Source organism: Carassius gibelio, chromosome A17 (assembly GCF_023724105.1).
Source record: "Carassius gibelio isolate Cgi1373 ecotype wild population from Czech Republic chromosome A17, carGib1.2-hapl.c, whole genome shotgun sequence".
Lineage (NCBI taxonomy): Eukaryota > Metazoa > Chordata > Actinopteri > Cypriniformes > Cyprinidae > Carassius > Carassius gibelio.
Window position 1 is genome coordinate 17,521,778 of NC_068387.1, and position 23,391 is coordinate 17,545,168.

A 23,391-nucleotide genomic window follows, 5' to 3' on the forward strand; every position below is an offset into this window, starting at 1 on the left:
TGTTCTGCTACATTATTACCAAATCTTAAAATCAATCATTTTGTTTTCTTTCTATTAGCACAGGTTTTTTTGTTTCTGTTTGGAACTGACTGATCGTAGGCCTCACTGATCTGCGCTTATACACCTTGGTTGGTCATTATTGCCTGGGATCTTTTGTGAGCAAAGTCAGATAACAAAGAACAAACATTTTTGGGAAAAAGAAAATCCTCTCAAATTCAAAATGACTGGAACACAACATAAGTGTTAAATTAGATTTTGATTCCCAGATTATTATGTAGCCTTCTATTTATTCTCAAAACAAATCCTGAAATCCTGAATAAAAGCCTGTGGTTTTGGTGGAATGATAGATCTGAAACTGGCAGGCAGATGTGAATAGAGAAGAAAGGAAAGGTTGGTTTGTGAATAATAGATGGATGAATCACTGAATCATTCTTTGCTGTGACACTATAAGTCCACTGTGGACAAAATCGACAACACTGTATTATAGCTTCCTTACGACATGCTCTGTTGTTGCCTAGAAATGCAAATAAAAAACCTTAAATAATTCAGAAGAGGAAACTTATGGGGAATAAATGGGTTGTTTATCTGTTAAATGGAAGCTGTTTTTATTTACCTCATTAAATAGCAGATCTTCAGTCGTGTCCGCTGGCAGTCATCTCCCCGACAGTCACGATACGTGATAGATAGTCAAGGAGCATTAAGCGTGCTTGAGAATGAATGGATGTATATGCACACACTGTGCAATATGCAATGAATGAATGGCATTGCATTACACAACATATTAATTCAAGTGGCATGTATTTAGATGAAAGATAAAAGAAACACACTTTCAAGAAAAACATTTCACAAAACAAAGTTTTGATAGAGTTAAAGTCACTGCATTAATGGCCAACGAACGTAAAGTGAATTCTGAGAAATGCTCGAACTAGCATCATTTTCTTGGAGAAGCCACATGTTATCCACATATCTAACATCAAACACTTTTAAAAAACAGATATCTACTGAAACATCACACACAAACCACACAGGCTCATACTAGACTGGCACAGGATATATAAGCAGAAGCTTCCCAGCGAGCTCGGTGGAGGACACATACCAGCGATGCATCAGCAGAAGGGTCCGGGGAAGCTGATTTTCATGCAGCTCTCCTTCATCATCTTTAAAAGAAGAGAGATGGTCACAGAAAAAGGGAGGAATATTAAAAAAAAATTATATAATATAATATAACCACAACATAATCATAATGAAAAACAATGATATAAGAAAAAAAAATTGTTATGGATAAAGGGTGGATTATACATTTTTAGTATTTTGCAGATTTATAAATAGAAGTTCAAAAACATAGATATGATATGAGAACAATTAGACAAAGACCTGATGGAGGATATCAGTAAATAATCAATAACATGGATCAATAACATAGATCAGTATTTAATAAGTCCAGTAATTATTATATGAACATTAACAGTTAATAGCAACAATGATTAAGCATAACAGGGGTCATTAATCATATACAATCACAGCAATCCATAATGGGATCAACCATGACCAATGACAATGACAATACCAGTGATTATTATAATCAATTAATAAATTAATCTAGCAACTGAGCTAGTCTGAGATTGGTGTGTGAATCTGTTAGAAAACTATAAAATATGGATAGCAGCCAAAATGATAACTGACATTTTAGTGTTCACTCACCAAACGCACGAATGCAGGCTTCCAGCAGTAGCTCCAGAGAAGCAGCTTTCCCCAACGTAAATGACCCCATGACCTTCCGTCCAACCTGACCTCACTGGGACATCCAGCTCTCTGCCATTAGGCAGGCCACCCCCTCTCTCTCTCTCTCTCTCTCTCTCTTCTCCTTTAAATGTGTTCAGTGTGCTCAGCAAAACAATGGTTGACTCTGTGCTTCACTGCAGAAACAACCAAAACACTGTCAGTTAATAAAAAAGTTACAGAAATATTTTATGAAGCCTTTCACATGCTTGCACCAAGGGGCTTTTTATTGAATGAATTGATGAGGCTTTATAGTGAATGAACTGCTGCTATTTCGTAATCACCTCTTTCCATAGAGTTTGTCAGCCGATCTTCATCTTTTTCACACTTTCGATGAATACAGCACAAAATAGGCCCTGAAACTCTTTTTTTTTTTTTTCAATCTTTTTCTACAAATGTTCAGACCAATGGACCAAGAAATATACATCCAATCAAAACACTCTGAGTGTTATTAATGGCTTTCCTACCTGGCTGTTAACATATGTATCTGTATAACTCTACGCACCCTGTTTGTGCTCACAGGATACGTCATCAGCGTGTTCACGCATGCTTTGCAGACAGAGCTAGAATGGCAGACAAACATCAACAACCTGGTCTTCCTTCCTGGTATTGTAGTACTTTAAAGATGTTCTTGCTGGTGAATGACAGATGATGTTGCCCAGAGGTTCCCAATCCCAGTCCTCGCGTACATATTTTGCATCTCTCGCTTAGTTAACACACCCCATTCAGATGACCAACTTGTTAGAAGTGAGCTTCGTGAATTAACTGTGTTCCAATCGATATGATCCCGACACTGTGTTCATTGCTCCCTACTCCCTTAGCAGGGGTTTACTTCACTTCAGAACATGGGCTGGAATTTTGTGTTCAGGGGGTGTGGCTTTGGACAGCGATTGCAGGGAGGGTAGGACATTCGGTTTCAGTCCTGTCCCACTAATGTTGGCATTTTCCAAAATCTCCTATTGCACCCTTAATTTTATAAGTGGTTAGTCATTTTTGATGAATGTCCAAGACCATGGTTTAAAACAACATCAACAACAACAAAAAGACTACTTCAATTAGTAATTTTGGGCTAGTTTGGGCTTGTTGTTATTGATAAACTTTCTATAAATTAAATACTTAATAAACAATAATGTCTTACCATAACTTGGGCAAAAGAGCTGAATACTCAAGCTTGATGAATGCAGACAGATTACGTAAATAAAAAAACCCAATCATTAAAAAAGATTATTGTCTTCCCATTGTTCCCACATTTTTGTGCTTTTTGCATTAACAGTGTTGTGCATAGAAATTGTTTAATATAACAGAATACAGTGTAGCAATAATAATTAGTTACATTTTTGGGAAAAGACAAAATGGTATTAACAAATCAACTGCATATGGCAAAATTTAAAGTCTTTAAAACTAGCTATTATTTATGCAAGGTTAAGTTCATACCACAAAAAGCAAACAAACAAAAGAATTGGAGCTTTAAAAAATGAATAAATGGTACCCATAAAGTACCTTTTGTATTTCTTTCCTTTTACCCTAACCCCTGCCCGGTCTCCAAACCACATCAGCAGTCAGACCTGTGTTAAGCTAAATTGTTAGGCTGCTTTATTCTCCTATGAACTCCCTATGGCAGCTATCAATATTTCATGTTTCTTGCGGGTGCTCTGTTTGCATGATGCTACATCACACATCACGATTCCACACAGATGGCATGACATCATTCTGGCCCACTGAGCTGGACGTACACTGCCTGATTAGAGCTTACATAACATAATAGTGTCTTAACTTATTAATGCTGATGAACGTGCGGGTGTCCACACGTAAAGGATAACTAGCCCTTCACATTGCCACTAAATCTTCCTGCTATTGTGTTGTTTAGTTTTATTTCTGTCATATGCTGTAATGTGTAATTAAAACAGGCAGGGTAAGCGTGCGCTCCTGTGCACAAATAGCTAATAGATTAATTTTAGAACTGGGTCTATTTTTAATGTGGTGAAGATCAGAAAAGGTGCAATCTGAAGGATCAACAACTAATTATCCTTCAAAATACAAACACTGGAAATCAGCTCTAGACATAACAACAACAACAAATGTACAAAGAGGTTAAGCAGCTGCTTGTGACGGCTCAATCTTGTGGGAGCTTCAGTCGGCATCCTGATCTTTGAAGTAAAACAGTCTCTGTGTCAAGTCATGTGTGTGATACAAGGGCAAATGAGGTACATGCACTATTGTCGATAACTGTTCGGAATTCATTAGCACTATCTTGGAGACAGACAACCTCCCATGATGTCATAAATGACCACAGTGAGTGAGGGGGTGATGGCAAGTGCAAAATATCTGCAAAACCGTCAGACGTTTCCATCCTGACTCACATGAAATGCATTTTAAAGTACACCTGCACCCAAAACAGATCCCTGACCTCAGAGATGAAGGGACCAGAGCTGTGGTTATAAATATCTTTGTCTAATTTTCGCCCCTCTCATGTGTGAGTTTGAGTGCTGATGGCTGGAACCGGTCCTGACTCGCCTCATCCAGACCAGCACACATCAGTTAGTCAACCATCACATGAAGTCAAATTTATTAGATGTTTATGACTCAAGCTCTATAAAATCCTGCATGAGCTAAAATGCAATGTGATATTAGGGATTTAACATTAAACTCAATTAAACTATGTCAGTTTCTAGTTCCTATACTATGCATCAGTTCCTAAATCTCATAAATTAAAAAAATTACACACTCGAATTTCAGACTAGCTGCATCACTGTGTTCCTGTGAGAACAAGCATGTCAAAGCTTTCTCACACCCTTCTTCAGCTGCCAACCTGACTCAATAATTGAAAATACTTTTTCCCTGATTGTTGGAAAGAAAAAAAAAATCAACATTTCTAAAAATAATTCACAGAAGCATGAATCAATGTCGAACAAACCAGTCTATTTCAGTTCTGACATCATAGAGAAGGCATATACGAAACGGATGTCTTTTTGTCACTACTGTCTAAAAGTTATGAGTGAGTTTGTTTTGTTTTTATTACAGAAATTTTGTTCAGCAAGGAGACATTAAATTGATTAAAAGTGAAATTAAAGATATTTATATTGTAAAAATGTTTTATTATTTCCACAGCCTGACTGCTTTTAACAGTAAATAATAAAAATAAGAAGATATTAATAGTAATAATAATTCTAAGAAGAAGAAGAAATGTTTCTTGGGCACTAAATCAGCATATTAGAATGATTTCGTAAGGACCGTAGTAATAGGTACTAAAAAATTCAGCTTTGCCATCACATGAATAATTTACATTTTTAATACATTGAAAAGGAAATAGGAACTTCACAAAATCACTGTTTTACTGTATTTTCTTTTTCTTTGATCAAATGCAGTTTGCAATATTACTGACCCAAAACATTTGGGGAAGTGCATATACTAGCACACACCTTAAATCACAGAGAAATGCTTTAAAATGTAAAATGTCTTTCACTTTCTAGAAAATGGAGCAAAAGTATTGAAGACTCATCCTGCACTACACAGATTATCCAATCAAATACTCTCTAGAATAAGAATGCCCCGCCCCCTGATACCACCTGCTTCTTACTAGCTTGTAACAAATTATGCTCATAACCACGGCTGAACTAAAGCACACTGGTTCCTTTTTTAAAGCACACAAAACAGCCTATATACCTCACCCAAACTTCTAATTTCAAAAGGAAACACATCAACACAGGAAAAAAATACTGACTGTTATTTCATACCGTCTTTAAATGTGAAGTTAGAAAGGCAGGAGTGCTTTTAATAGCGCAAAACTGGAATAAACTGCCTCAGACAAGACCTAAATACAATTTAATATTCTCATAAATTCAAGAGCACTGAAGAAGCTCTCGAAAATCAGAGCAAAACAGAGAGCGAGAGAATTACTCATTGAGAAAACGCAAGGACTCAGAACTTGAATGTGATAAATATGATGATATCAATAGCATAAAGAGTGAGCACAGATTGAAGATGCTTTTCATAAATCTCACATAAGAGTCAAAGACCCATGTTTCCCTCATCCACTTACCCAAAATCTTCACGTTAAGGACAACGGTGTGAATCTGAAGGGTTAAGTGAAACTTCCAAAATGTCTGTGGTTTGAGGACAGGAGAACTCCTTTCGAGCCGAACAGACTGCGAACAGCTGATGGACACTATCCCACTGTCCTCCACGCCTGTTTGTAAACACCAACGCACATCAGACGGCCATATGACAGACCATCACAGCCAATCAGAGTGACAGAAGGGCTCAGAACACGAACAGGGGACACGATGAATACAAATGGGAGAAAAAGAGTGAGAAAGAGATAATGAGAAAGAGAGTGAAGATGACGAGAGAATTCAGCTAGAAAAGACATCAAATGAATGATAATAAAGTGAAAAGGATGAAAAACAAAAAAGATACAGTCATAGTACTTTCAAATTACACCACTGGGACAAGTTGTATATTTCTTATTGACACTACACTATAGACAACAGCAATTCAAGCAAGAAAAATAAGAAATATGATGTGGAATAAGGCTGGATAAAAAGGACAGAATGTCTGGGTGAAAGGCAGATGTGCCAGATGTCTGTGTCTCTGGCAGCGAGAGAGAAACAGCTGCCCTCTACATCTGTGTGTGTGTAGTGAGATGAAGTCATTGAGTTCTCAGTGAAGCAGACTGCAGCTGTTCAAAACCCAGACTCCTCCTGCTGACCTTCAAGAGAGGTCACTGAAGTCAAGCATATCAACATCACTATATGCCTTAAAGGGTTACTCCACCCCAAAATGAAAATTTGGTCATTAATCAGTCACCCCCATGCCGTTCCAAACCCATAAAAGCTTGGTTCGTCTTCAGAACACGATTTAAGATATTTTGGATGAAAACCTGGAGGCTTGAGACTTTCCTATAGACTGCCAAATAAATAAGAGTGTAAAGGTCCATAAGTCATCGTCAGAATACTCCATCTGCCATCAGACGTGTAATCTGGGTTACATGAAGTGATAGGAAGAATATAAAATATCTTAAATTGTGTTCTGAAGACGAACTGAGCTTTTACGGGTTTGGAACGACATGGGATAAATGATTAATGACAAAATTTTCATTTTAGGGTGGAGTATCCATTTAAGACTGATGGGGGCCATTTCACCTGCAGTTAGTTCACTGCAGGTTTCTCTTTCACAAACAGCATACATTTTATTTTTACTGTTGTTGTTTTTTTTTGTCCCTTTTACCCTTTTTATTTTTATAATACAGGAGAAAAATTACAAGAAATCAAAGGGAGAAAGTGTAAATGTTCAAGCTGGCAACCATACCATGTTTTAAAATGAAAAAAGCCTAAATAGTATATTAATCACAAATTTCAAAAAGACACAAAAAGGATAATTAAAAACAGATGCAGCGATAAAGTAGATCACAACAAAGGGTATCTCATTTGAATATTAACAATCGCTGGCTGAGTTACAGTAAGTGAACATGGCGATTGGACCAAATGAAATCTATGAAAAGATTTATTGTTTCCTGTGATTGTAGCTCCTGTTGAAATACATTTTTGCCTTTCAAATGCACATTTTAGTGACATAATGCTGCTTTGTGTTGCAGTTATTATAGTCTGTAAGAGTTTTTTATGTGTTAAGAGAAGTCTCGTAAGTTCTTCAAGGCTTTTTAATTTTATTTAAAGGTCCCCTTCTTCGTGATCCCATGTTTAAACTTTATTTACTGTGTAATGATGTTGTTAGAGTATAAATAATATCTTTAAAATTCTAAAGCTCAAAGTTCAATGCCAAGCGAGATATCTGATTTAACTGAATTCGCCTACAAAAAACAACCTGTTTGGACTACATCCCTCTAGTTCCTGCAGTAATGACGTCACTAAAACAGTTTTTTGACTAACCTCCGCCCACATGAATTCACATACAGGGGGCGTGGTATTGTTGCGCTCCGATGGACAAGAAGGAAGAGCTGCGTTTGTGTTCGACATGTCGTTGAAACGCTGTTATTTTCATCTCGGAGTCCAATCATCGTTGTTTGGGCTTCCCAGGGACGCTGTACTTGGAGATTAATGGTTACAATTTATGTTTAACTCGGTTCCCGAAAATTATAATCCACATGTAAAACTATGTGCAGCACATTTTGATGAGGACAGCTTGCTGAGGACAACTTCCTCAATCTCAATCAATTTAATGCCGGATTCGCAAAAAGATTATTCTTGAAAGATGGAGCAGTTCCCTCTTTGTCTGGAGAAGACGTTGTTTAAGGACCACAACCGGTAAGTGTATTTTATTATTTAAGTTGGTGCGTTTAACAGTTTCTTTTACTTATTACACAAAAGGCAACGCTGTTTAGCTTTGTTAACTAGATGTTAGGGCTGTGCAAAAAAACCAAATGCGATGTTCATGTGCATCTCGTCAAGTAAAAACACTCCTGTGATTATAAGTACATCTCCAGCACGTGCGTTCTAGCCCAATCACGTTACCAGGAGGGCAGCCTGCGCTCAGCTGCTGTCGAATCACAACACAGGAACCGCTGGCCCAATCACAACCTGTTACGTATTTCTGAAGGAGGGACTTTATAGAACAAGGAAGTCATCAGCCTGTTTTTGTGACAGTAAAAACAGAGGTATACAGATAGGTGAACTGTGTGAAAAATATAGTTTTTTTTATACGCAAAACATGAACACGTTACATTGCACACTGTAAACACAATCAAAGCTTCAAAAAAGTGCGAAAAACGGGACCTTTAATAAATAATACAGAGAAAACAGTCATGTGAAATTTCATTAATTAAATGTTAATACAATGCTACTTATTTTAATGTATTTTAAAATGTAATGACGGCAAGGCTGCATTTAAAGAAGCCATTACTGCAGGCTTCAGTGTTACATGATCCTTCAGAAATTATTGTAATATGCTGATTTGTTGCTTGAGTAAAATTTCTTATTTTCCTCCATTTTTGAATTATTTGTTATTTGGTGAGCAGTGTTTTAAAGAAAACTAAATGGAGCTGAACTCAAACCCATGCCTCCACCGCCTCCTCAGTCTGTATATTTCCTCCTCATTATTGTGGTAATTAAATTTTGAACTTCAAAAGGTTTTTGTGGGCTGATTGTCATGCACAGAGCACCCTTACAAAACATTTAGTGACCTGACCAACACATATACGGTAAGAATATGACTGTGTCACAATATTCACACATTTTGGTGCTTTCTCAGAGTTTCCACTGGTAATACAAACCAAAACAAGTGAACATGCATTGATGCACACACACAAGAAAATTCACACGCAGACAGTTAAGCTCTCATGCACAAAAACACAAAGCCAATGAACCATTCACACAATACCAGAGACCTGCAATCAGTAAATGAGTTTACCTCCCCGCAACCTCATTATCAAACAGTCATCTAAAGCTTCAGCCTACAGAGACAACAGCCAACTATCTCTGACAGTCGCTCGCTCTATAAAGCCCAGCAAACCTAAAGCACAACACCACCAGCAGTTCTAAATCATATCAGGGCCTCAACCTGTGTACTTTTGAGATTGTCATCTTTCAGTCAAATGATGAACCATGAATCATCCTGTCACTACATCAATTATAGGCTTTTGTCTAGATGAAGGAAAGAAATCAGCAACGTTTCCAAAGCTACTTTGAAACTTTCTTCCCAAACTACATGCTACTCTTAATGTTAAGTAGCTAAATGGATAGTTCACCCAAAAATGATAATTCCTCATTTAATAATCTACATATTGTTCTAACCCTGTATGACTTTCTTTTTTCTGTGGAACACAAAATAAGATATCCACTGATTGATAAGATAGATAAGATTCCACTGAAAAAAAAAAAAGTATATTTAGGTTCCACAGAGGAAATTAAGTCATGCAGGGTTGGAACAACATGAGGGTAAGTAAATGATGATAGAAAGTGCATTATTGGGTGAACTATCCCTTTAAACAACTGGAAAAGTATCATTGTACCTAAACAAGAAAAAAAAGATTATATAATATAATTATAAAGTAATTTATAATTATAAAGTAATTTATTGTTACAACCACAGCAGTATTTATCTGGCAGAAACTGTGGATTTAAAGATATTTATATAACCGTATGACAAAAACAAAAACCATGCATTTCACAAAATAGTTTGTTACACAAATGAAGTAGCATGCTGTACAAGGACTTCCTGTTCAGGGAAATTAATCAGTGAGTCATTTGAAGTCATACATTTACATCTGTTTGGACAAACTGATTTACTGCAATTAACTGGACTTTTCAGAGCGGTACACAACAAATATAAGATATAGCGTGCTTGATTATTGCCTCAGCTTGTACAATTTCAATTTGAAAATAAAACATTGATGCAGCATAACCGTGTGCATGCTCTTGGAAAAAGTAGATTATTACTGAAAAATCCAGACATTTATTATATTATAGATTGTATGCATTTGGAAGATGTTTTTATCCAAATTGACATTGCATGGTATAATTCATTTGAAGCCAAACATAACCATGTCCTTGGTGTTGCTAGTGCAGTGCTCTACTGTTTGAGCTACAGCTAGAATATTTGGAAACCAGTGTATCCACTTTGATGCTACTGAAAAAGGTAGTATCACTGCTGCATTTAGTCATGTCTCCAACATCGAAGGGTACAGCATCTGTGCAACTGAAAAAGGAACAACACCAGCAACCTTTTGACAACTTTGGGTTAAGTTTCTTTGTGAAACAGAGCTGCTAACATCCTGCCACACACTGCAAAGGGACCGAGCAGGAACTAGAGTCTGTAATTGCCTTATAGAAAAGGCCAAAACAAAGTAAATTATCCATAGGAACAAAAGATGTGTATAATTCATAAAGCATTGGCTGTCGCTTGTTCCTCACAGAGCTGAAACTTCCCCAACACCATGCATTTTTAAAGAGTCATGCTAATGCTAGCCCACTTAAAAAGTTACATCTTAATTAGACTGGTCTGTTGTTTGACATCTAGACCAAGAGTTGAAACTAAGCGATGATATGACTTGATGAGGATCTCGACCAGCTCAGATATTTCAAGAAATATTTGAAAAGCACAAAAATGTAACTCAGTCTTAAGTCTGGGATGCTTCTGGCCTGACAGTAACTGCTTCACCTAGATTAGATTAGAAATCTGTTACTGAATATACAGCTTTTAACTATTGCAGCACATGACAGATGGGTTATTGAATACAGTTTTAGAGTTTCATATAAAGGAACTATGCAACCAAAAATAAAAATTGTATCAGTATTTACTCACTTAATACCTTAGTGGTGCATAAATTATAGCAAACACTATTTCTTTTTTTGGCCTGATAACTGATTCCTTTTTTATATCATATATGCAGAGAGGAAGGGAAAGTGAACGGTTTCTGTAATAATGAGAGTGAGTCATGAGTTAGATCTCTGGACCCCAACATTGTGAAATTTAGCAAGAAGGCCTGCGAACACCATGTGGCAGTAGTGAATGTGAGAAATATTCATTCTCGTTCTCTTGCTCTCCCATAGTTCACTGATGCAGATGAAGGGATTGTTTGTCTAAAAGGCAAATGGACTTCCTTCTATTCTGGCCTTTTTCCTGTCTGTGTAGCAGGCGTCCCTGTGCCAGGCTAAAAATACTCCGAAACACACCGTAAACTGATGCACGGCACACAGGAAACACGTCACAATACACTCAAGGGAGGGGTGGAGGTGACCACCAATCTGTCCTTTTGTGTGTGCAAAAGGGGGTGTGAGGGGAAGAAAAAGATCATGAGCGAAAGACAATAGTCAGGAGTGTTATCGTAACTGTCTTTTTCTTTCTCCTCTCCACTGCGGGTTAAATAAAGGCAGGTTGTTTTTTTCCAGTCAGTGGCTTTTGAACAGGATGTCATAGATACACAGTGGATCTGCGTCACGTGGTTTCCGCCTCCCCCAAAATAATCAAGGCAGAGTAACTATAGCTTCAATAAACAGCATGACCTTGATCTGATCTTAAATGAGAGCGACAAAACAATTGCAAATATATCAGACTCTCAGCCTGGACAACAGCGAGGGACATTAACGGTAAGTTGAAACAATGGACAGCCCCAATTCTCAACTCTCTCTTTTGTTTCAAAGGCCCTCTATTCAAATGAGTGGCAGATATATTTAATATGACTACCACATACAAAAATTCGGAGCCTATTTCTCCAGCTTCCATTTTTTGAGGAGATGAGCCCTCTAGTTACCATATTGAGAGAAATTTATTCAGAGACAACAGGACATCCCACCCAGCAGGGTGTCATTCAATTGATGATATTTACAAGCAAGAATTACTCACAGTTAGGATCACCCACCCTCAAGCCACCCAAGGATGCCCCGCGAAAGCTTGCATTTTCCCATCTATCTGTTTGGCCTTTTTTAGTGGGTCTGGGTGAGATACGAGCTCTTCGATCTGTCTGTGGTTTGTATACGCAAGAGTTAAGGGGTGAAGACAGGTTTCAGAACGGAAGAGCTTTGCACAAGTAATGGCTTGGTAACAGTAAACAGGCAACAGCTGAATTCAACTCCAGTTTCAGGAGTGTCTCGCAGAACCACTGGATGATCAAAGCTCTTACCTCAAGACTGAAATACAGCAAGACATTTTTATATTTCTTACCTCCTCTGGACAGGGGTGGGTCATTGACAATCACATTTTGGTGAAACAGTTTAAGAACTCCTGCTCATCTGATGCACACTTACAATTCATTATATAAGTGTAATAGTGGCATTTGATGGAAGTAGAAAGGTGCTTTGATATATACCATGATACTGAATTATTATATACCATATTCATGTACCAGGTTATGTATATGGCACTTCAAAGAATATGTCCAACACAAATTACAATACTTAACTCGTGACTGTCTTTAATGTCTTGTTTCTCATTTCAAAAGAACGGTTTCTCATAGGCATCAATTAAAACAAACAGAGTATCTTATCATGTTTTTCTAAAGTAGAGACATGTCAAATGACTGGAAGTTTACTGAACTCAGATTTGCTCAAGTTTGCAATCAAAAGTCAAAGATTTTGATATGAACCCACACATATCTGAACAAACTCTTTGAAAACCACAAGATTTGAGCTTTGATTTCATAAATAACATGCATTTTACCACTCAAACCCTTTTCTCCATATCAACAAATTTGTTTCAGTTTTTAACTTGAGGGTTATTTTAGTTTAAACATTTGAGACATATCTGATAACTTGATGGTACATTTTTGTTAGCAATCAATTGAATCTGTGAGCGTACTTAAATTGACTGTATTCCAGCATGAATTTCAATATTTTGGCAGAACACAACACAAATTTCAAATGATAAAACATGGACAGTTGAGTGAATCATCACTATATGACGATGTAGGCCATAGAAGCATTAAAGCACCCTTGTCCTTCCTCTCTCTTTTCTCCAAGCGTGTAAGTGCATGGTGTGTGTGAGTGTGACACTAGCAGCTGTTTTTCTTTCCTCTTTCCTGTTCATTCAAAGGGGATGCAGACCATCTTGTTTCGTCTCATCGAGTCCAAAAAAGAGCCAGCTAAACACAAACAATGAGCACATATCCTGCTCCGCCAACACAGTTTCTTTCACACTCTCACAGGGTTTGTTTTAAACAGCTATGGAACATTAGCATTGGGCTATTGTTACTGGTGTGTTCTGTGTCAGTAGAAAAAAACTAAACATATGAAACCTCTTCGTAAAGTACTGACATTCCATCACTCTTCTGAAAAAGCGGTTTCAGAATTATAAATGTGAAAAGACTGATTTATATTTATATTTTAAGTGTACTACTACTGCCTCTTTCACTGATTGTTATGTGGCTGAGGTTTGTGTCACATGAAAAGCTGAGGAGGATTTGGTGTCATAACTTTGATGAAACCATGACTCCCTTGTCTTAGAATCCCATTTACCAAACATTTATTTGGATTTCGCAGAAACGTTCTTAGAAATTCCTTGAAATGTCTAACTGAAATGTTGAACTGCTCAGTGCCGGATTGTTTTGTTCTGTAATCATGACTAACATATTTATCCTGGCTTCATACTTACAAAACACCTCTACGTAACTTTTCTCCAATGCTTTGAAAGTTTTGGATAATATTACATTTTGCTAAATTTTACTTGGGTCTTTTCACGGAGGTAGATTGTGTTTAGGCTGTGTGGCATTTTCATGAACGCTGTAGCTAATGTGTGACTGAGTGAATTCATGCATGCTGTTTGAATATGAGGAAATGTTACAGGTGTACTTTACAGCAATATAACACTGCATTACTGAATGACACAGGCAGTAATTTTCAATTGTAGAACGTGTGTGAATATCTGTACCTGATTTCTAGTTAGAAAGAGGAAGAATAGAGTGGAAGATTGAGGAAATTGACACTATTTCATCATATTGTGAACAATTGCATGTCATTCCAAAGAAAAAATAGTTTATCTTCACCATTTTTAATCAAAATATAATCAATTCTTTCAGTTAAACAGTTTTCCTTTTTCTGCTGAAATCAAATAGGTTGTGTGTCAACTGGATAATTTTAACCAATAGCAAAATTGTTCCAGAAAATAAAAAATATGTCAAATTATTGAAATAAAATGGGTTGCAAATGGCAATTCACAAACTTGGAACTGATTTAGCATGCATTACATCACTTGCTCACCAATTGATCCTCTGCAGTGAAGGGGTGCCGTCAGAATGAGAGTCCAAACAGCTGATAAAAGCACCAATCCTAGTTCTAAATTACCATATTGTAAAGTGGAAAGCTGTCCATCAAGACAATTTGAACCTGGAACCATTGCTTGTTGCTAAAATATAAGTCCTCTATTCAAAATATTTCTATCTTGTCTGAATCAGGAGAGAAATATGCACAGATCAAGCACTGTTTAAAAGTGAAAACATTTATAAACAAATATGAGTATAATTTCAGCAAAAAAAAATGTGGTCAGCCATTTTTTTTTGTCAATAAATTTGTATTTCATCTCTAAAAGGACTCAAATGTAATCAACAGTAAATGTGTAAAAAAAGTAAAAGAAATGTGTTCAGCTGTCATATTTAGTCCTTAGAGGAGAAAACAAGTACAGCCAAGTCACTTTGAGCTCACTTAACAATGCAAGTATTGGTCAGATCAGCAAAGAAAAACTCGGTGAATATACTTTCGCAAAGCTAGTTATAGAATTACTCTGATATGGACAGAATATGGACACATTAAAACACATTGATACTCTTGCTCTTTAAATAGCCTGCCATTTTACTGAATCACAGCTGTACCGCAAAATAAAACTGATAAGAGAAAGATGGTTTAGAAATAGAAATAGGAGCAGGTAAAGAGGCACTATGAAAAAAATAAAATGAGTGGAGTGAGACAGTGAAGAAGAACCATCCATTTTACAGACACCTGCCTACACTCGCCGTCATAGACTCTGTGTAACTGCAGAAACAACAGCTCTGTGAATGAGTGTGTTTGTTCAGCAAATACATGAGCGCTAGTGTGTTAACAGAGCTTAAATATTACTATCCGCTGATCTGACCCACAGATTATCAGCACACTGAGCAAAGAGATGAAAGAGAGGGTTATAATATACACCTTTATTACCAAGTTATCTAAATGCTGACAAAATTGAAACTTCTGTTATTTTTATAGAAAGCTAATAACTATGTTACTTCTAATCATAAAAGTACAACATAATTTACTATATTTACCAATATTAAAAAATAATTTTGCATTTCATCATTTAGACCTTTGAGTCCCTGAATGCCAGATTCAGCGAACACAAAATTTTTGCGTCATTCATTCAAAGAGAGAAGCTATTGTAAAACAGAAATTCAATATCCTGTAGTTCCACAGTTTAGCATGCAGGAGTTATTTAGAAATGCTTATTAGAGATGTCACCAACTACAGATATGGTCCTTACCAGCCGCAAGTTAATGTTGTGAAATACATGACCCTTTCTCTACCATTTGCTTTATGGAAAACTTGAAATGATGATGAATAACTGTGATATTTCAACTTGAAACAAGTCTTTGGTTAATAAAACCAGTGAGTTTGAGCTACTGAGATAAACTGAAAGAGAGAAAGCAAGTGTTGAAAAGAAAGAGTCAGGGTGTGCTCACGTATGTGAGTGGGATTTAGAGAGAACGTAGATTGTCCCTGTGACTTATGAACAAAAGTTGAAACTACAACAACATTTGCGATACAACACCTGAGCAGACAGCAATGTGAACTGATTCAAATCAGCATTATGTTATCCTAGTGCTATGCAGGAAATTGTTTATATGTTAATACACATCATACACATCGATGTGTTAAGGAGCTATACTGTTACAGACATGCTTATAAAAACTTTTTATAATTACTACAGACTAAGAAAGTCTGCACAAAATCACACCTGCGTACAATACACACATTATCTGCATGACATGATGGTCAGACTGTCCTTCTCTGACTGTACCTATCACTGACCAAGAGCCCTGTGATCATCAGGGCTGACAACTGAATATCAGTGTTTCCCTCACTTATCACACGACACAGCACAACAGACAACAAAACATGATACGCCACCAGAAAAGTTCTTGACTTTGGAATTTCATTGTCAAATCTCTCTGGTTGCATCATGTTTGCAATGAGAGTGTAAAGTGGCCTTCTGTACTCTTCAGACGACCACAGTAACACCATCTGACTATAGACCACACACATTTTGATTGTTCGGAGTATGTGAACTGCAAAATCAAACCAAACTAATGTTCAACACGGTTTAGCATTAGTTTGGCTTTAAAAAGGAGTGACAGTCTGTTATGTGATCAAATGAAAGCGATCTTACCTGTCTGTGCAGAATACTGGAGCTCTTTTGACTCAGCATAGGTGTGAATCATGCAGCATATCTCTCTACAAGTTCACGCCTGCCTTAACAAGAAAGAAAGAAAGAAAGTACACATTGCATGTCAGATGCACCCAGATCAAAGCGCACACAATCAACAACAGTCTGGTGTGCAAGAGCCGAGCATGTGATACTGACCCCACACAGATGCATGCTGCCTCTCTCCTCCCATTGCTGGCCCTCCCCCTTCACTTCCACTTCTCTTTCACTCGGTCCCACCCCTCACTTCCCTTTGCGTTGTCTCTTTTCACTCCATCAATCAATCATTCTGTACCTTTCTTCCTCCTCCCTCCCCCACCCTCTCTCTCTCTCTCTCTCTCACACACACACACACAGACACACAAAGTTCCAGTACACATATTTGACAATAACAAGCAGAGAGTAAAGGCATCTTTGCTGTTTTGTCCTCGAGCTTATGACAAATAATCATGAGTGAAATGTACTGTACAGTGATGGTATTTGAATATGATAGCATGGTTAGTTTGCTAAGTATAATATATACTATACTCATATTCCATGGTATTATGCACAAATTATTAAATGGTTTATTACAGTTCACCTGTTTTATGGAATAAATGCTTTTATAAGTGCCCTTGCAGGTCAGCTCATTGCCTTTGTTTTTCGTCTGCTTTGAAAAAATATTTACAGACCAATTGAGTAAAGAAATTATAATAAAGCATATAAATCTTTTACTATATTTTTAAGCATGTAAAGAGATCCTTGGACATTAAACATTGATTTCATTAAATGTATGCATTTAGCAGACTCTTTTATCCAAAGCGACTTACAGTGCATTCAGGCTATCAATTTTTACCTATCCATTACAATGTACAAAACAATCTTCATAGGAACATGACTAACTTGGCAACAATATTACGGTAATATAAAATCCAAAGTATACTGTTTTCGGTAGTTAAATGATTTTTTGTATTATTATTATTATTTTTGATAAATATAGATTGACATTTATAAGCAAGCAAATTTTAAGTTAACTTTCCCGAAAACTGTAATATATATATATATATATATATATATATATATATATATATATATATATATATATATATATATATATATATATATATATATATATATGAAATATATATACATATATATTAAATATATATATTTCACATATATTTCACCTACCCGGATGAGCGGTCTTCTATACAGCCTAACCATCGATACTAAGAAATATCAGCGGAGCCCTTAATGGCGCGATTTACCAACCTGAAAGCACTATTCCGGAGAGACGTACAATAAAAATTAATTACAGCTCTTTTGATATGAAAGCCATAAGTTAAAGGGGGGGGGGGGGGGGGGGTGAAATGCTCCTTTTCACTCAATATCCTGTTAATCTTGAGTACCTATAGAGTAGTACTGCATCCTTCATAACTCAAAAAAGTCTTTAGTTTTAGTATATTCATAAGAGAAAGATAGTCTGTACCGATTTTTCCCGGAAAAACACGACCGGCTGGAGGCGTGACCTGTGGGCGGAGCTAAAGAATCACGAGCGCCAGTAGGCTTTTGCGTTGAAAGCGTTTGCAAGCTGTGACATTACTGTGAGGAAGAAAACATCCAAAACAAACCATGGCTAACAGTCAGATTCAGCCATTTATTTATGATCCAGAATCAGATCCCGAGGCTGAAACTGAACGAGAGCAGCAGCAGCAACGACTCGCTCCGAGCGGGGCTCGAACCCGGGTCTTGGCATGGGAGGCGGACGCACTAACAAGAAGGCAGATATATTTTAAGCAGTTTTACTCACCGCCTGCGGTTCCAACACACGATCGTTACCCTTTTTCGTTGGGACTGGATTATCCTTAAGAAATAAACGATACGCAAATCCGTCGTCAAACTGGGCCTTGTTTGTAAAACAAGCATCTTCGAAATGCAGGGAACAAACACAAACACTTGCACAACTCCGTTGATGCTCTGTAAAAAAAACTCCATCCACTGGTGCCTTAATGCTGTTTCTCTTTTGGTAATCTGTGCAGGGTTGTCTTGCCCTGGCAACCAAAAACACACTCCTTTTGTGACATTTCGCAACGCTCTCGCTCTGATCAGTGAATGCCTCTGCTCTCTCTGCTCTGCTATACTGGAGTGCGCTCTTCCGGCAGACGTGCTCTAGGACCCATATAAGGAAATTCCGCTCCATCTAACGTCACACAGAGCCATAATCGAAAAAAACTTTCTGAAACTTGTGACAAACCTGAAGGAGTATTTTTGGAACAGAAATACTCCTTCAAACGTACAACTTAATTTTTGAAACTTTGTCCATGTTTAGCATGGGAATCCAACTCTTTAACAGTGTAAAAAACTCCGTATGCATGAAATAGCATTCCACCCCCCCTTTCAGTTTGGGCCATAAGCTTCTCTTTTGATGTTACTCATCAATCACCCGACTTCTCACAAGAACATGACTCGAGATAAACAGGTGAGACAAAGGACATGACTTCAATGGGACCGTTGTGGGGACATAACAATGTAGTGTACATCTACTGTATTTGTTATTTCAGACTATTATTTTCTATTATTTAAGGTGATTTAATGTTCTCCTGTGGTGTGTCAGACTCCATTAGTTGTATTAAACATTGTTTTTTATTTTCTTTCAGCGACAGACAAACCATTCATGGTCACAATAGTGAGTACAGTACAGATAAATGTGTAAAAATCACCTTTGATTTATTTAAAGACTTTTAATACACGATATGGATTTTCATAAGGTATTTATTAATGTACAAATTACAAATACATAGTTTTAATCAACTTCAGTTTTAATGTAAAAAAAAAAGGAAACAATTTTGGGAGGGGGGGTTGGGGGGGGAGTGGAATAGGGGGTGCTGTGGATCCCACGGCTGTTAAATAGCAGCTTTGCAACCTGGCAAGACGTTTCGCCAACTCTATCAAATGCAGTCAAAGATTTCTGATTAAAAAAAAACATCTGAGAGAGAGAAAAAAAATACATAGGCACTTCATTTTTTATTATTTTCTTTCCAAAGAAACATAATAATAATAATAATAATTTCTAGAAGAAAGGTGAGGTTAAAGGTCATGCCTGCTCCACAGGGCATGTCCCATACACAGAGAATTAGCTGGTGTCTGTCATTAATACAAAGCAGCTCATAAAAAAAGCTTATTTTAAAGACTTGACACTGAAAACATTTTGTGCTGTCTATGTTTCCTATGAATCTATGTATTGCAGGTAATTGTGTTTGTGATGTGGTCTACCTCACTAAGACCTTAAGAAAAAATGTGAAATATGAATAGAAAAGTAAAGAGAGGGGTAAAGAAAAATCAGCCAATAAATGAATTTGAAACAGAATGAAAGAACGAAAGGACAATAAGGAGAGAGTCTGGCTTTTGCATTAATAAAATATTCACAAGCTCAATGTCTCTGACTGGGCAAAATAAAGCAGTCCCCCAGCTTAAGGTCATAGGGTTTGTCAGTTTGCTGAAATATCACCTCTGCTATGTTCTCTCTGCTTCATAATACAGTCAAAATAATAAACTTACATAGACCAATAAAACAAATATTTTATACAGTTCTCTCTTAGACACCATAACTCTTCATCTCAAGTAGGATTTTTTTCTGATTGTTTTTGGATGTTTGTTCTATACAGTGCATAGTATATGGGCCTTGATTAAATAAGAATGTTTTTAGTGTATCTTGCGCCCCCTGTTGGTCACTCCGTGCTCGTGCTGGTTGCATTCTGTCTTTGGTGCACACAGTAGTTGTGCTGGGCGGAGTGGACGAACCCTGGCAGACATACACACTTATATGAGCCTTCTGTGTTGATGCACTTGCCGTTCTTGCAAAGAGACATCTTTGTGTTCAGCTCTGAGCATTCATTGATATCTGGAACACAAAACAAACAGTGTCAGAAAGTAGATCGTTTTGTTACATGTGACTTGTTTGGGACACAGCTTTACCCTTAACAATTTGAATAATGATTCTTTTAGCAGACAGAGTAATAAATATCTGTTAAAAAATAAAAGTAATTACTTTTTTAGGCATAAGTACAACCTAATTGAAATTAAACGACATTACACAAATAAATGTGGTAACATTTCATTCATTTTGAAAAAATACTACTAAAGAAACTCTTTAACTACAGGTTCTCATATAAAACACTCAGAAATTACCACACACTGATATAAACCTTATGGTTTTTGTTTCACACACACACAAAAAAAACAGTCATTCATTTGGGAATCAGATAACACTGGTTTGAACAATGTTTTTAAATCACTAAAAACTGCACTACACTGGTTGTGTGTTATGTTTCTGACTGACAAAAAAAAAAAAAAAAAAAGAAAATCATAAGATTTTGTATGTTTTGTATTCAGTACAAAGAACCAAGTCAATTCAGGAACCAGAATGTTGTTAATTCACTAAAAATAACTCTGGTTTCATGGAATGTTTTTGATTCACTAAAAAAGAACCATCCAAAAGAGTCATTAGTTTGAGAATTGGAATACACTGGTTGAATGTTTTTGATTAACTAAAAATAGCCAACTTGTAGAGTCACTCATTTGGGAATAGAACTACACTAGCTTTGATTCACACACACACACACACACACACACACACACACACCTTTGTTTTTGTGAAAGGTGGTGACATTCCATAGGCGTAATGGTTTTTATACTGTACAAACTGTATATTCTATCACCCCTCACCAACCCTACACCCAACCCTAATCCTCACAGGAAACTTAAAAAAAAAACTAATTCTGTATGATTTATAAGCGTTTTGAAAAATGGGGACATGGGTTATGAGTCACCCTCTCCTTGTAACACCTGTGTCACACCCATGTCGTTATACAGAGTTGTGTCCTGATATGTCACAAAAACAAGAGCACACACACACACACACACACACAAACAAAACATGACTCCAATTATCCATCTGCTTAGTTTGCACAGTTTGTTTTGACTGACAAAAAAAATAACTCAGTCATTTGTTTGTGAACTGGACTATGCTGATTGCTAGGTTTGTTTTTGATTCACTAAAATGACTGGCTAAAAGAGTCATTTGTTCAAGAATTGGACTACACTGGTCTCAAGTGTCTGTTTCACACTGGTGATTCTTTTGCGGTGTCACTGCTAAGAACTCTGTCAAACTATTTTAGTATGGTATGTTGGTTGACAAATCCATGTGCAAGAACCATTAATGCCTGAGCTAATCCCACCCAGACTGATCCCTTCCTGTGACACTCTTCTGTTGCTCACCCACACAGGCCATGAGGGACAGGTCGAGTGTGTAACCATCAAAGCAGTCGCAGGTGTATCCCTCCTGCACCCGCACACACCGTCCATTCTCACATCCGTTCAGCACGCCGCATTCCTCTGCTCGCAGTCCTTCAAATGCATCATATGGATCTGAGAAACAGAGGTTTTGAAAACATGAATATGACTAAACAATGACAATAAACTATTTCTTTTAGGTGTCAATTTGTACTCACTTCTGGATTCTTCATAGTTTTCATAGAGGGGTAGCGTGCCGTCAGGGTTCAGAGATCGAGAGTCATATTCAGGGCCATATTCAATAACTGGGCCATCGACCAAAGCATCCTGACCATACGGCTGATGGGGAGCACCAAACTGACGAATATTACACATAGTGGCATAGGCATCTGAATGAGAATAATAAAAAAAGTGTTTTGTTTTGATCAATTTCATCTGTTTTTGTGTTTGCAGGTTCTTCGTCTCAGAGATTGAAAGTGAAAGTGACGTGACATACAGCCAAGTATGGTGACCCATACTCAGAATTTGTGCTCTGCATTTAATCCATCCAAAGTACACACACACAGCAGTGAACACACACACACCGTGAACACACACCCAGAGCAGGGGGAAGCCATTTATGCTGCGGTGGTTAGGAGTCAAACTCTCAAACCACTAGTCCAAGACTTACCCAGTTTTGCACAGATTGTGCAAGTATATAATTACAGGACAGCTAGATCTGAGTGGCAGGTCTAGAATAATTTTAATTCATTTGAACTATTTCCAATACCAAACAGAATCACTTTTCATAGAGAGAGAAAGGTGGTTTCTTTCAAAGCTGATATGCTACTTCAGAATTTTCTTTATTTTTTGATGTGTAGTTGTGTTTGTATTTATACCTGTATTTTTCTGGGGACAGAGAGCACATTCCATGCCCCAGGCCTCTCCGTGTAAACAGCAGCACTCTGTGAACGTGGTCTGTAAGTCAGCAATGGGCATTGTACAGGCCAGACTTTCAGTCACAGTCTCCCAGCAAATACCAGAGTACACATCAGTTTCTCTTTGCCCTGTAAAAACACAAACACAGTAAATGAGCATTTCAAGCGGTGAACAAGTGTCAACTAAATGAAAATGACAGAATACTGAAATATGCTGGTTAAGAAAAAAAAAAAAAAAAAAAAAACATTTACTAGCATGTTTTGTGTTAAATTGATAGACATTTCCTTCAAACCTCAAACACAAAACAATGAGATGCCTATAACACCTGTGAAAAATCTATATTAAATCTTCATATGTAGAACTGCTTATTCTGACCCCCCTCTAGATGGCAGTATGCCTCTTTTTGGATTTCAAAAGCAATATAGGTCAGAGATGATCAAATAATGATCAAAGTAGATTATAGCACATTGAGTGGTGTAACATTTAGTCTATAACATTTTAAATATAAAATACAGGGTTTCAGAGAAGAGAATATAGGTTTAAGAGAATGTAGGATTTAGATGAAAAGATTTAGAGCATTGTTTC

At 37.0% G+C, this 23,391-nt stretch overlaps 2 protein-coding genes across 6 annotated transcripts in view; both read right to left on the reverse strand.

Moving 5' to 3' along the window:
* The window catches only part of LOC128031741 (ras guanyl-releasing protein 3-like), a 32,447-nt gene extending 15,691 nt beyond the window's left edge, over positions 1 to 16,756 (reverse strand). The window contains exons 1-4 of the mRNA XM_052620117.1: positions 16,582 to 16,756; positions 1,702 to 1,916; positions 1,055 to 1,157; positions 614 to 676 (exon numbers count right to left, since the gene is read on the reverse strand). Of these exons, the coding sequence (XP_052476077.1) occupies positions 614 to 676; positions 1,055 to 1,157; positions 1,702 to 1,771 (236 nt within the window). The 5' untranslated portion in view covers positions 1,772 to 1,916; positions 16,582 to 16,756. The remainder of the gene's footprint in view (positions 1 to 613; positions 677 to 1,054; positions 1,158 to 1,701; positions 1,917 to 16,581) is intronic.
* Positions 16,757 to 19,908: 3,152 nt separating this feature from the next.
* Positions 19,909 to 23,391, reverse strand: part of LOC127933426 (latent-transforming growth factor beta-binding protein 1) — a 72,845-nt gene continuing 69,362 nt past the window's right edge. For all 5 annotated transcript variants that reach the window (XM_052530429.1, XM_052530430.1, XM_052530428.1 and 2 more), the window contains 4 exons: positions 22,767 to 22,934; positions 22,107 to 22,277; positions 21,874 to 22,023; positions 19,909 to 20,497 (listed from right to left, as the gene is read on the reverse strand). In XM_052530429.1, coding sequence (XP_052386389.1) covers positions 20,325 to 20,497; positions 21,874 to 22,023; positions 22,107 to 22,277; positions 22,767 to 22,934 — 662 coding nt within the window. In that variant the 3' untranslated portion in view covers positions 19,909 to 20,324. The remainder of the gene's footprint in view (positions 20,498 to 21,873; positions 22,024 to 22,106; positions 22,278 to 22,766; positions 22,935 to 23,391) is intronic.